At 38.0% G+C, this 14,301-nt stretch overlaps 1 protein-coding gene across 1 annotated transcript in view; it reads left to right on the top strand.

Moving 5' to 3' along the window:
• LOC142357265 (uncharacterized) overlaps nt 1-13,807 on the top strand; it is a gene marked incomplete at both ends in the record, with an annotated part of 59,361 nt that extends 45,554 nt beyond the window's left edge. Inside the window, 5 exons of the mRNA XM_075408918.1 lie at nt 9,242-9,340; nt 9,972-10,172; nt 10,891-10,989; nt 11,601-11,807; nt 13,706-13,807. Coding sequence (XP_075265033.1) covers nt 9,242-9,340; nt 9,972-10,172; nt 10,891-10,989; nt 11,601-11,807; nt 13,706-13,807 — 708 coding nt within the window. The remainder of the gene's footprint in view (nt 1-9,241; nt 9,341-9,971; nt 10,173-10,890; nt 10,990-11,600; nt 11,808-13,705) is intronic.
• Nucleotides 13,808-14,301: the final 494 nt, after the last annotated feature.

Below are 14,301 nucleotides of genomic sequence, written 5' to 3'. Positions count from 1 at the left end.
CGATGGTCTCCGTGACTCGACCCAGATTATAATATCCTCGCTTACCACAGTATTCAATCAACCAAACGAGATCGCCTTCTTTAAGGTTTTCGTTCGCTGTAGATCGCCACTTTTGCCGGTTGTTCAAGGTTGGCAGATACTCCTTTTGAAATCTCTCCCAAATGAGATTTGCATAAATCTGATTTTGTCGATAGAGCTTTCGGTGACTGGCAAATACTTCTGCGCATGGTAGGTAGGGTAAACAAACATTCGTGTTGCCAAGCAAGAAATGATTGGGGGTCAGTGCCTCTAGGTCATCAACATCTGAACTTACGGGAGTCAACGGTCTCGCATTCAATGTTTGCTCCACAATACACATCGTTGTTGAAAGAACGTCCTCTGTGACTGATCTGTTCCCCAAGACTACATACATTGTTTTCTTGCAACTTCTGATCAATCGTTCCCATACCCTTCCGAAGTGGGGTGCTGCGGGTGAGTTGAGCTTCCATCTGATTCCTTGCTGACTTAGATGTTCCTCGATCCGTTCTTTGTTCCATGCAGCAACGTACTCTGCAAACTCTCGGTCAGCTCCAACAAAATTTGTCACGTTGTCGCTGATGATTGTACTGGGTTTGCTTCTTCGCGCAATAAATCGGAAGATTGCATTGAGACAGCTATCCTAGTCTAATTTGGGTACCACTTCTATGTGCACCGCTCGCACAGTTAGACATGTGAACAGACAACACCATCGTTTTTTGTTTCTTCGACCAATCTTCACAGTGAAAGGGCCAAAGTAGTCAACTCCAACATTTGTAAAGTCTGTTGAAGCATCTAACCGCTCGGGTAGATCTGCCATCACTGGAGTTATCGTTTGTGCTCTGCCTTTTCTGCAGGTAACACACTTGTTCTTGGTTGATCGTAAGGCGTTTCGTATGCCTAGGATCCATATCTTCTTTTGAACAATGTTCCTGACATGCTCTGTGCCTTCGTGTTGGTTGCTCTTGTGCAAGATCAACTCAACCGCATGTTGTTTCCAATGTAGCAATTTTGGATGTTTTGCGTTGAAGTCCAAATTACTTATACCTATTCTGCCTTTGACACGAATAATTCCTTCCTCATCCAGGACAGCTGAGAATTGTAGAAGTTTGCTGCTTTTCGTGATTTCTGTTTCAAGTTGGAGAGATTTTATCTGTTCACCAAACTGTTCCCGCTGTAGTAATTTGAAGATGGTTGCTTTTGCTTTTTCTTTTTCTTCAACACTGACTAATAGCGTTGCTGGTTTGTGTTTGCTAAATGCCCGCCGTACGTATGTCATTGTATTTACTAGTCTGTTAAAATTACGTAATCGTTCCCACTGAATAACCGCTTCCTTTCCATTAGCCTGTGTCATGAAGACTGATGATGGTATGTTCTCTTCATCTGAGGCAAAGACAAAGTTGACTTGCTCTGGCCATTCACTCTGTGGTCGCTTTAACCAGGCCGGCCCAATGAGCCACTCACTCCTCCTGAGTTCTTCAATGTTGATCGCTCTCGTGCCAATGTCCGCTGGGTTGTTGATACCGCTCACATGTCTCCACTGTGAAACATTAGTTTTATCCAATATCTCAGCCACTCGATTGGCCACAAACACCTGTTGTTTACGATGGGAGCTGTGTATCCACTGCAGTACTGTTGTTGAGTCCGACCAAAAACTCCAACATTGTATCTTCATTTTGTGCTCCCTAACTATCTGCTCCTTCAACCGTTCTGCTACCGCTTGTAATTCCAGCCGTGGTATCGAAAGATGCCTCATCGGTGCCACTCTGCTTTTTCCAATTACAAATGCTAAGTCGGCTGAGTATTCTTTTGGTTGGGATCTTAGAAAGGCCACTGCACATATTGTGTCTTCAGATGCATCAGCAAACACATGAAATTCGGTTTTATGCCTCTCTCTTTTGAAGTATCTTCTATCAATGCTTGTTTCAGCTACAATTGGAAGTTGTTCCTTCCACCTCAAGAACTCTGTTTCTTCACCAGGCTCCATTTGGTTGTCCCAATGTTGACCATTTTTAGTCCAGATGCCTTTGAGAAGTCATTTCATGGTAACGCTGAACGGAACAAACAATCCGATCGGATCAAATACAGAAGATACCAGTGACAGAATCTTCCTTTGGGTTATAGGGGCTTCAACTTCCTTGTTCGTACCTCGATAGACTTGAAGACTATCATCAGTAACAGTCTTCTGTAGTCCAAGCACTGAAGATCCGTCTTTATTGAGTTCCACTTCGACTTGCTTCGTGTTGCTGATTGATTTCAAGTCGACTGGGATTGCTTTGCAAACCTTATCGCTGTTGATTATCCACTTTGTAAGTTGAAATCCATGCTGCGAAAGCAGAAGTCGCAACTGTCTGAAGGCTTCGATTGCCTCTTCAAGGGTTTCTACTGATTTGATGAAATCGTCCATGTAGAAGATGTTTTGTATTGCTTTAGATGCAATTGGATACACTTCTTCGTTATCGAGTCCTACTCGTTTGAGAGCATAATTTGCGCAACGTTGAGAACTCTTAGCTCCAAACACTTGACGCTGATATTCGCATATTTGAACAGGTTCTTTAGTTCTTGGGCGCCATAGAAACCTCAAGCAACTTCTATCCTGCTCGGGAACTTGCACTTGTAGAAACATCGATTCGATATCTGCTGTTAGGGCTACTGGTCTTTCACAAAAATTGTTCCAATCAAACCATGCATTAGATCAGGACCTGCTAGTAGGTTGTCGATTAGACATACTCCTTTGTACTGTATCTATTGACTGTTGATACAAACTTTTGAGGTTCGGGTTCCTTTGGAGTCTTCGCTGCAGTGAGTGAAGCTGACCCAAGGCTGAGCTGTAGTTGTTCGGCAGGTTGGGCTCTGGATCACTCCAAAGCATTCCCACTTCGTACCACTCGCCTGTAAACTACGTCGTACTCTTTAGCGTCTTTTGTGCCTGCAGCTCCTTCTTGGACTGACTGACAACGTTATTTTTGGAAGCATAGGTCTCTTTGTCCCACCAAGTTTGGATATTCTCAGCCACTTTCACATCTTCTGTGAAGGCGAAATGACAAACATTTTGTCTTCTCTTGCCCGTCATAGGTCCACTGACTAACCATCCTAACTCTGTTAGAACGGCAAAAGGTTCACTATGTACTTATCCTGTAGTCCAAGGGTCTTTGTAGCTCGTAAGCATCTTGACCGAGAATGATGCCGATGTCCATCAGGTTGAACGTTTTGTTCGGGAGAACCTCCAATTGGTTGAAGCTTTGCTTCAGCTTGTGGTAGTCGTAGTTTGTGGTTCCCAATGAAATTGATGGGTGTACAAACGCTTCTATCGAATGTACTTTTGAATGCGGTAGCTTTATTTTTATGGACATCATTTCTGTCTCCAAAATCTTTCGTTCCGTGTAAATCAGCTATGTTGAGCGTAACATCTGTGCTTTTTTCTCGCAACTTCTCATTAACGCTTCTGTTGACGAATGATACCGTTGATCCACTATCGAGGAAAGCATATGTGTTTAACCTGTTGCTCCTACTCTGAATTGAGACTGGAACTATCTGAAGAAAATTCGTAACTTCGTTACTTTGACTGATTGTTGATGCGCTTACGTTGACTGCGTGATTGCCCTCGTCCATTTGTTCTTCTGAGTGTAGCAATCGTTTGTGCATTTTCGTACGTCCATTTATATCACAAGCGTTGACTTTACAATCTTTGATTGCATGTCCTTTTCCCAGACATCCGTAACATAAGCGTTGCTTCCTTACAGCTGCATAACGATCATTCACGTTCATGTTCCTAAACATAGGACAGTTCAAAATTTTGTGCGTTCCTTCGGTTAATGGGCAGTGACTGGTAATCGTTGCCTGTGCTTCCTTTACGTTTGAACTCGCACTAAAATTCGAGTAATTAGAGAACTGCTTGGTTTTGTTCGCATTTCGTCGATGATCCTCCTTACGTTCCCCTGTGGGCTGCGACATGCCTTCGTAAACGAATGACAATCTTGATAGCCATTTCTCTAGGAGACAGACATCTGGTCGGCCTTCATTGGTTTCATCTACAAATAACCACCATTTCTCCTTCAGATTAGGTGGCAACTTTTCAATCGCGATTTGGAGTGTTGCACTAGATCGCACGTCCCCTTCATATTTGTAGTGCTTCGGAACACTGACTATGTTACTGACGGTTGTTGTGCTTCAACAATTAGGTAAGCTATAGCCGCTTTTGCTTTGCCAGTTAACAATGTTTTTAAGTGGCTCATTTTCTCTGAGTTAGATATGGCACGGTTATGAACGGTTGCTACAAACAGGTTCGACCAATCCGGCCATTCGAGTGGTTTGCTGTCGAAAGAATTTAAGTTCAACTTTGGTAGCTGACTACTACTGCTTAGTACATTGCACTCAGACCGGTCGGGTAAACGGTTGAGTTTGAAAAGCTCGCCGCTTGGGGATCTGAATTTAAGTAAACTTTCTTGATCGAAACTTACTCGATAGTTTTCAAGACAGTTCTATTTATGATCAAAACTACAGTCTTTAAAGTTTGCAAACTTATCTGATTGATCAGGCCAGCCGAAGACGTCCTTGCTCTTTGGACTTTTCCAATTGAAAGGCGATCGGCTTCTTATACTATTCGCGGCACCATAATCAGAAACAGAATCTCTGGCATCAAGGGCTTCCTTTTCATATTGCAGTTTGAGCGCACCTTCTTCCAAACGGTGCAGTTCCATCTCCAACTCCTTCTGCTTAATTTCATATTCAATTCTTGTCAGACGCATTTTGGTGTTAAATTCTTTGTTTAAAGCTGCTTTGTTTCTCTGCTTTCTTTGCCCTTTTATCGGAATACGCTTTGGACTCGTTGTCCTGGTTTTCCTTTTGTTTATTCTTAACAGAAACTTGGGAGGTTTCTCCCATAGATCTTGGAACTTTATCATTTGGCTCTGCAGCCCTGCTTTGGAGAGGGGTCTGATCCGCTATGCTTGTCTGGCCGTGGATATATAGCAACCAATCCCCTTCTAAGTTGATGAAAAATTCGCGTTGTTGGATTTTGTCGTCAGTATAACTCCAAATTGTTAAAGACATCACTCCTCTTGTCAAGTAGCTTCTCTAGGCTAATATCGAATTGCAAAATTTGGTTATATACTGTTTTATCTTTGCTAGGCCGATCCTTGTTTTTGATCAGTTCGTAGCCTTCTTTCTCCTTTAGCTCAATCAGCTTTGCGCAGTGCTTGATTTGTCTCTCAAGGTTGCTGTGACTACGTGACCGAGTCACAATTTGTTTACTTTGACGCCGCAGTTTGACGGTTTTCTTTCCCGTGGTTTTGTTTTCGACAAAGTTGGCTCAACGTTGTTTGACTGTGCAACTCGAATTGCCTCGTTGGCCTTTTGTTTTGTTCGAGATTAGACAGCGGTTTGTATTCCACTGTCCGGGTCGGCGGACCAAATGTAACGGCTGCTTTCATATCAATGACAAGGAATTTTTTTACCGCCCAGTTCGTTACAAAAGCGAACTGCTCAACATAGAATCCCGACAGCTTGTAAACCGCTCATAACGAACTGGGCAGTATAAAATTTTACTTGTCGTTTAGAGGAAAGCAGCCGTTACACGAAGAGCAAAATTATGCTTGCCAGCCAAGGAAATCCTCCCGCTGTCAAGCTTATTTTGCCTATACAAAAAACCCGCTAATCATTTGAGAGAAAACCCTCTGAATTATATTAGTTTTGTTTCCAAGTTTCGTAAACCAGGTTCCAAATGGAAAGGAAGCAAAAAAGTATTAAGTTAACACAATGTTTGTATAATTTTTAAAGGAACGAAAATTATACAAACATTGTGTTCACTTATTACTTTTTCTGTAAATCAATTATTTCCAGGCTAGTCGATAAATTGCGTTATTGTTGCTTGGCTTAACATAAAAGTGTGCAACATATTTTTGATATAAAGACCTTCAAAATGATGACTTGAGGGGTTGAACGGCATTGTATCTACACCTTCAAGCATTACTACAATGTTTGAATTCAAACATTGTAGCAATGCTTGAAGGTGTAGATACAATGCCGTTCAACCCCTCAAGTTATCATTTTGAAGGTCATTATATCAAAAATCTGCTGCACACATTTATGTTAAGCCAAGCAACAATAACGCAATTTATCGACTGCGCTCGAAATAATTGATTTACAGACTTTGGCAGACTTTGGGGAGAAATCCCCCCGTTAAGAAATGCGCTTCATACAGTTTGTTAAAGTTTTCCTGAAACGAATCCACACTTAGGGTATAATTGAATGGTTAAGGGGAAAGCGTGATCATAAATGTTTTTGAATGAAGCAAGTTTTTGACAGGGAGATATCGAGGTTTAAACTTTCGAGAAAATAGAGTGAATTCCGTTGATTTCATTCACCTTTTTTTCGGAATTTTTGACTAAAATTTCGCCAATTTTGATAAAATTTAACTAAATTTTTCATGAAAATGTTGTTGATTTTACGTTTAAAGTTAAAAAACATTGTCATCTACTTTCATTGAGTTTTTTGTCACAAATTCCGGCCAAAAATTTCACAAAATTCAGACTTTTTCATTAAAAAAAAGCACGAAAAAAGTTTCTTTAGTCCACTCTGATTAATTTTGCTGGAAGTGCACACCCAGACACCACTAACACAATCTTCGTAGACTGAAACGGGGGCTAATTCCACTTCATCTTCCGTTGAGAGTGCTCTGTAAATAAAACTTTGCCGTTTTTCGCTAACTTTATTCGTTGATTTTCAAAAACGCAGCTTTTACTTTTGATTTTTTAACAAACAAAATATCTATATCAATGACATTCCAAAAACTAAATATTCTTAATGGACAATCAACATTAGCAGGACTAGTTCTGTACCAATCTTGGACCGTTACAATCCAAAAATAATTCGGATTGTCATCAGTCGGTTTGTTATAAAAAAATTCGATCTTTTTTATATTAATTAAATAACAGAACGTTTCGAATCAAAGCCTACTAGTGATAGGTCCTATTGGCTTCCTAATTAACTCGGAAGTAATTTATTTAGTTGATTGCTTGAAAGCTTATGGTCGTTTTGACTTTTAAAATATTTGATTTTTAATTAAAAAATGGCTTATTGAACTTTTCCTCCATTTTTCTCTATTCTGGTCAACTTATAGCTGAGTGTCAGCAATCAAAGAGTGCTCCTTCTTTCCACTGAATTCAAATGTAGTCTTTATTGCGGTTTCAGGCCTTAAGCTATGGTGTTCTGTCTTTAATACTACTAGATTTCACAATTTTTTTTAATTTTTTATATTTGCCTATTTTTCTTATTTTCTAGTTTTGTCAAATTATCACGTGATTGTCAGTTCATACATCACATTTTTCGCGTTTCAAATGACGCACAATTGATAATATTTAAATCCTAAAAGATACAGATTGTGGTTGTTCACCACTTCGACAATACTTTCTCGAAGAATTTAATTGAATTTTTTGTTTTTGTCTTTAACTGTCGTTTCTACTTTGTCTTTTAGTAGTATCTAATTTCCTGTACGATGACCTGGTTTGATTGGTTTTTCCTGGAAGAGTAGATGAGCCGATGTTCCGATATTAGCAAATAGATAATAGCTTTCATGACTTTGAATACAATTGTTTTCCAAAACGAAAAAAAAAAAACATTTCCACTTCTCAATTTTGTTCCTTTTATTGTCTGTTTGTCACCTGGTTTCGCTAATTAAAAATTTTAAGATGACATTATTTTTGTCAAGCAAAGGTGTCAAAAGGGATTGGTGCCACAAAATCCAATGTTTTCAAAGAATTCGTTATGAATTTACTGGCATCGAGACGGATATTTCACAAAAAATGAAAATTAATTTTCGTTTTTTTTTGTCATATTTGACGTTCTTCTTGTAGACGTAAGACATATGCTGGATAATTGCAGGTCTCGAGGGCTTCTTTTGGAAGAATAAACGAACCTATTCATTTTTCTCGTTTTGTTATTAATGACTTTCATGTCTTTGGAAATAAGTTTTTTTTTGGTTAAAATTAAGCTTTAAATAATCTTGCTTTTATCTTCTTGGTCTAATTGTTTCCTAGTTTCGTTAATGAGAGGTCATGTAATACAATTCAAGGGAAGGTCAAAATTGATTTGTGTCACAAAATCTATTGTTTTCAGAGAATTCTTTATGACTTTACTTGCTTCCTCACGGATTTTTCACAAAGAAAAGTAAATTCATTTTTGATTTTTGTCATATTTGACGTTCTTTTTGTAGACTTAAGACATATTCTGGATAATTGCAGGTCTCAAGGGTTTTCTTTGGAAGAATGAACGAACCTATTCAACTTTTTCATTTTGTAATTAATGGCTTTCATGACTTTGAGAATAACTTTTTTTCGAAAAAAACAAGTATTACATAATTTTGCATTTTTTTGTTTTTTGTCCAATTTTCGCTTATTTTCATTAATGAGCGGTCACATAATATATTATCGGTGTTCGACGAAGGTGCAATTGAACATATTTTGGGGGCTTTACGGCTTTCAAAGCATTTTATGGCAAGTTTTCACGGACTTTTTGTTTGTTGTCGGTTTGTTGTTCTTTTTGTAACTGCATAAAAAATTGAATACCAAGAGTTCTTAATTCCCTTATATAGAAGCATTGGTAATTGTAAACCAATGGGATATTTTATTTGATTCCTAATGGTTTTCATTACTTCGAAACTGATTGTTTTTTTTTTAAATTCAGCGAATTTTCTAACTTTAAAGTTTCTGTTCTTTTTTGTCTAATTGTTACCAAGCTTTATTATGAACTTGTGAATAACCATTTTTTCTGGTGAATTACCAGTTGATTGTTTATTTTCAGTTTTATCTGAAGCTATTTGACTTTGTTATTAAGTTTTGTTTTTTAAAACGGACATAAGTTTTTTGATGTTATTAATGTTTGTTATTGTTGTTTGATTTTGCCGTTCGTCGTCGCTCGCTTTCTTAATATCGACATATCTCATCAACCTAATGCATCATTTTTTACTCCACTGAGTTAGTTGCTTTGGAGGCTATCTTTTCGTTCATACACCAGTTTTTTTTTGAAAAATACTTGAATTTTTTGTGTTTTTCTATCTGTTCCTCATTTGGTAGACAATTATGCCAAAATTGAGGATGAGTGGGGTCGGAACCTTATGTGCAATCGCACATTACCGAGCCGCCTTGTATGTTTTATTCGATCAGCTTTCGTTTAGAAAGTCGTCGCATAACACACATTACCCACTACTCATTATTTTATATTTTTCTAGGACGGACGATCACCGCTTCTAGTAGCATGTGAAGAAGGTCACTACTCTCTTGTGAAGATACTCCTGAAAAACAACTCCAGAGTTGATGTCTTTGATGAGGTCAGTTAAAGAACTTAATTAACAATTGCGATTTCATTTTGCGATTTTTTTTGTTATCAGGACATCATTGATAAAAAATGTCAATTAGGTAATTATAACCCAACAGGTGAACAAAATAGTTGTCGCTGTTGTTTTTATTTTTTTTCTGATTGAACTTTGTTTTATCTGACAACTTTGATAACATTAAATTTGACAATTGAAGATCAGAAAAAATGGTAGAAAAAAACTTATCTTTAGGATGTTTTTAAAAATTATCCTGAAATTTAGTTTTTCCTACCATTTTTCTGATCTTCAGTTGTCAAATTCAGAGCTATCGAAATAAATCAAAATTTAGGAAAGTTTGCATAATTTCAGCGTGGGAACATAATGATTCAGCGCCATAAAAACTTTTCGAAACATTGAATAAACGTCAAAAAGGTGCTAAAACTGAGCTAAATTTTTTGTGAGAAAATCCTGGAAAAATGTTGAAAAAGTTTTATTTCAGCATCTCCAGCGTGTAAGACCAAATTTTCAACACAATTTCAGTATATTTTATTCAAAATTTCCGCGCATTCAGCGCATTTCTTACACAAAATTGTACGCTTACACTCGCTGACACATCAACATGGTAAATTTATCGCAATACTTTCAGCATGGGAACGCAGCTCTTCACTGGGCGGCAGCGAATGGTCACTTAGAGACTTGTGACCTGTTACTGAAGATGCAGGCATTTGTGAATGCCAGGACTAAGCAGGGAGTCACAGCACTTCACTTGGCAGCCATGAATGGACACTTCCGATTGGTCAATCTACTCGTGGTAAAACACCACGCAGCTGTCGATATTGTCACATTGGTAAGTGGACACAATTTAGCCCAGGTTGAGTCTCAGCTCCTGCCACCCGGACTGAGGAATTTTGGCAAAATTATTTCAAATTAGTCGTAACTAGCGTTGACAAGTTAGAAAAATCTCCGCAATTTTCGTACATATTTTTGGGGCGAATTTTGCGTTTCTAAGCGTAAGACGTTACATAATTTCGACGTATTAACCGTCAATCTTACATAATTTTGCGTTTTTTTGCCTTGAGAACTCGGCCCAGGCATTTATGTTTTTATGAAACTGTACTGCGTGACATAAAAATTGAAGATGTTTATTAGATCTCGATGAGTTTTTTTTCACGACATTCTCACAATGATATATTGTAACAAAAAGCAAATGTGTTTTTAGTATTTGTGGATCATTATATGTTGTCGGTAATTAGTTTCTTGTTTGAAAAGATCTTAAAAAGATATAGGCCTTCAATCGTAATAACTTAAACATGGCCAAACTTGTTGCTGAACCCGTATTGACAAAGTTCTGCGGATTTGTATTATTTTCGCAAATAAAACATTCATCCCTATAGGATTACAACTGCAATGGGGGGGGGGGGGGGATCAAACGCGTCTAGGTCTGAGACATAGAAAGATGTTAAACTTGACTGTTATAGACGCGTGCCATTCCTTGAAAATAGTTGTTCAATAAACAGATGATAAAAATGATAAATTTATAACTGATATTAACAGTTGTTATGCAGGCCAAGAAGACTCCACTTCACATGGCGGCTCAAAATGGACAGTTGGATGTTTGCAATGCCCTCATTAGTCTATCAGCCGACGCCAAGGCCATCGATGGGGTGAATACCACAATGCAATCTTTTAAATCCTTAGCCGTACATGAGAATTTTCTACTTTTAATAAGAAAGTGGGATATATTCTGTTCTGTTCCCCCCCCCCCCCCAAGTGTTTTTTACGCCACCCAATTATATGTTATATATACATGTTACTATGTGAAAAATATAGCACGTGCGCCTGGGGTCGTAAAAAATAAGCTCACTAAGGTGGGGGGGGGGGGAACAGAATAGATACAGAAAGTGTTGATAAAATGACGATTTCTGGCCGAAAACGATCAAACACTATGTTTTACCGCTCGGCTTCATCGTTTTGGTTGTTCAGTAACGTAGTAAGAAAGCTTCAGTTGTATTTTTTCGTATTTTTTACATCGACGTTTTTTTCAAGAATCTGACGATTTTTGACCAAACCAGAGCCCAGCTCGTAGCGACCGGTATTTTAATTTGGCTGGCCAAAAATAAGTGCATATCAAGGTGGGTTCTTGTTTGATCCTAAACGGAGCGGTGGAAGCAGGCGGAACTCTTGTGAAAATGAACCAGTACGGGATTCGAACCCTAGAGCTTCTCAAATTAAGTTTGTTCTCTCTCAACCTTCTAACAAATTTCAAAATTTATAGGATGGTCAAACTCCGCTCCACTTAGCTGCTGAGTCAAACCACTCGAATGTTGTGAAGCTGTTTCTGAACAACAGACCAGAGTTAGTGTCAATAGCTAACAAAGAGGGAAACACCTGTGCTCACATTGCGGCTAGTAAGGGATCCACAAATGTGATCAAAGGACTCCTCAGGTTCAACAAGGAGGGCGTGGTCAACCACAAAAACAGGGTTAGTATTCTTGAGATTTTTCCGCCCGTACCTAACTCTAAGTCGAATTCAGTACTGAGTCAGAGTTTTATTCACGTCACATTTTGCACTGAATTTGTCTGATTCAGAGCTGATTCAGTGATTAATTCCGAATTATCTTCTGATTCATAAGAATACAGAAAATTTTCTCTGAATTATGCTCTGATTCAGATAAATTCAGAAATTACTTTGCAGTTTGTTCGGAAATCCTTTCGAATCAGTCAGTACTAAATCTTAATATTTATCTGAAATTGTTCTCTGAATCAGTACCCGGGTCTAGGAAAAATCGGAAAAAATGTAAGATAAGCGGTGAAAAATTGTTTTTTTACCGCAAATTTTGTACATAAATTGCAGTGAAATTATATAATGTCACCACTATAGTGAGTGGCGAACTTAAAACAGTTCCCCGCCCTTACAATGTTTCGAAACTCTCACCTCCTGCATGTCATGCACTTCTTCTTCCATTGCGCCATCTCTCACTAACTTCCAGTTTTTTTGTTTTGAATTTAAATCAAAGTCACTCTACTTTCCGTAAAACATGCGCTGTGAATTTTTGTAAGATTTGCGATTTTAGCGGTGAAATTACATGTTTTAGTGGGAAAATGTGGTGATTTTTTGTAAGTTCACCGCTCACCTTTGTGGCGAAATTACATAAATTCACCGTTTATGAAAAAGTGTCAAAAAGATGTAAGATTAAAGGGTAATTATAGGGGAGGGGGCTTAAATCTAACAATTCCTCCCTTACTCCCCATTAGTTTCACCGCATTCACTGCTGATCTCACACAATTTTAACACTTTTTTCTAAGCGGTGAATTTATGTAAGTTCACCACTAAGTTAAGCTGTGAATTTATTTAATTTCACCGCTTCCAGGAATCAATTTTTTTTCACCGCATTCACCGCCTGATTTATGTAATTTCACCGCTTTCACCGCTTATCTTACAAAATTTCCCGCGTTCACCGCTTATCTTACAAAATTTCCATCGTTCATCGCTTATCTTACATAATTTTGCGTTGAATGGCGGTGACACCTCGACCCGGTTACTGATTGTCACTGAACCTTCGGTACGGGAAAAAAGTACACCAAGTGAAACTGAACTTGAACCTTGTTTATTGAATCTTGATCCTTCTCAAGGAAATTAAAACCTTGTCGAGATATTGGTTCTAGGGAAGTAGCTGCTTTTGAGTGATTTATTTAGGGTAATTGCTTCACTATGATTTATCTTTAAATAGACTACCAAAAAAACATAAAATTTTCAAAAAAATCTGATTTGTTGAGAAACTTGAAAAACTTTAACTAGATGCGTTCAGTAAACGTGAATTTGACATAGCCTCATTTTGGATCGTATAATTTTGGTCATACCTCAGCGGAAAGTGCGCCTTGATATGCGCCTATCAAAGTGCGCATATCACTTTCATTTTCATTTTACGTATCAATTTACAAACCACCAAATATGGTTTTGTCTTTACAATTTGAATTTTCAAATGATAATATCGATTGGCGTGCAATTAACTAAACTTCGTTACCAATTTTGAAATTTACATGTTTGTATTAAAAACTATGATCATTAAAGAAAGAAAGAAAGAATAAATTTCTCCTTTATCATAAAAATTATGAACAATTTAATTAATTACATAATACATTATGTAATTCATAATATATATCAATTGAAATTACTTACATACAGCCATTAAAGTCAGTTGAAAAAGCACAAGATGGGAATTCGTCCTGAGAAACATAAGAAGAGACCCATTCTGATTGTTAACTTTTTAGGTAACTTTGTGGAGATCGTAAGGCTGCTTTGACTGGTATGATGTCTCAATGTACAGCCTTATGACAATTATTAAGTTTTACTGATCAGTGTCTGTTTCCTCTGTTCAGACTACAGACTCAACAGCACTGCACTTGGCAGCAGCTGGAGGCTATACTGAAGTGGTCAGAGTTCTGGTTGAGAGTGGAGCCATGGCACTGGAGGAGAACTCGGTATGACATATGTTGGATGTGTAAATGTGTAAGATGAACATACCCCCCCCCCCCCCCCCCCGTTTGATAGCCGTTTGAGCGTACTACCGTAGTCTAGGCCTGGAATTATGACAAGACTCTGTCCTCGACCGATATCAGCCATGAAAATAAATCGACTCGACTTTAATAAATGTCCTTGTTTCAGTCTGGAACTAAAAAATGTCCCCGATATTTGCTATTATTGACTCATCGGTGTTTTACAGACTCCAGGAGGAGTAATGGTTTTCTACAACTTCTTAAACTGTAGTACCGCAGTTCATGAACAATTTTTTCCTCAATTTCGAACAACGACTTCTGTTTTAAAAGTTTGTCTTTAACAATTAAAGAACATTTAGTTTTAACTCCATAATTTACAGCATTTAAAATCTTCTGACTTTGTGAAACCTGGAAATATCATTTTAAAAATTTCCCAACCCTTTTAACAGTTCGCCTCCCTACCCCAAAAATTACTACCA

Source organism: Convolutriloba macropyga, unplaced genomic scaffold (genome assembly GCF_964194025.1).
Source record: "Convolutriloba macropyga unplaced genomic scaffold, txConMacr16.3 SCAFFOLD_1109, whole genome shotgun sequence".
Taxonomy (NCBI): domain Eukaryota; kingdom Metazoa; phylum Xenacoelomorpha; order Acoela; family Convolutidae; genus Convolutriloba; species Convolutriloba macropyga.
Note: the sequence above shows the minus strand (reverse complement) of the source record. Positions and strands in the feature narration are given on the sequence as shown.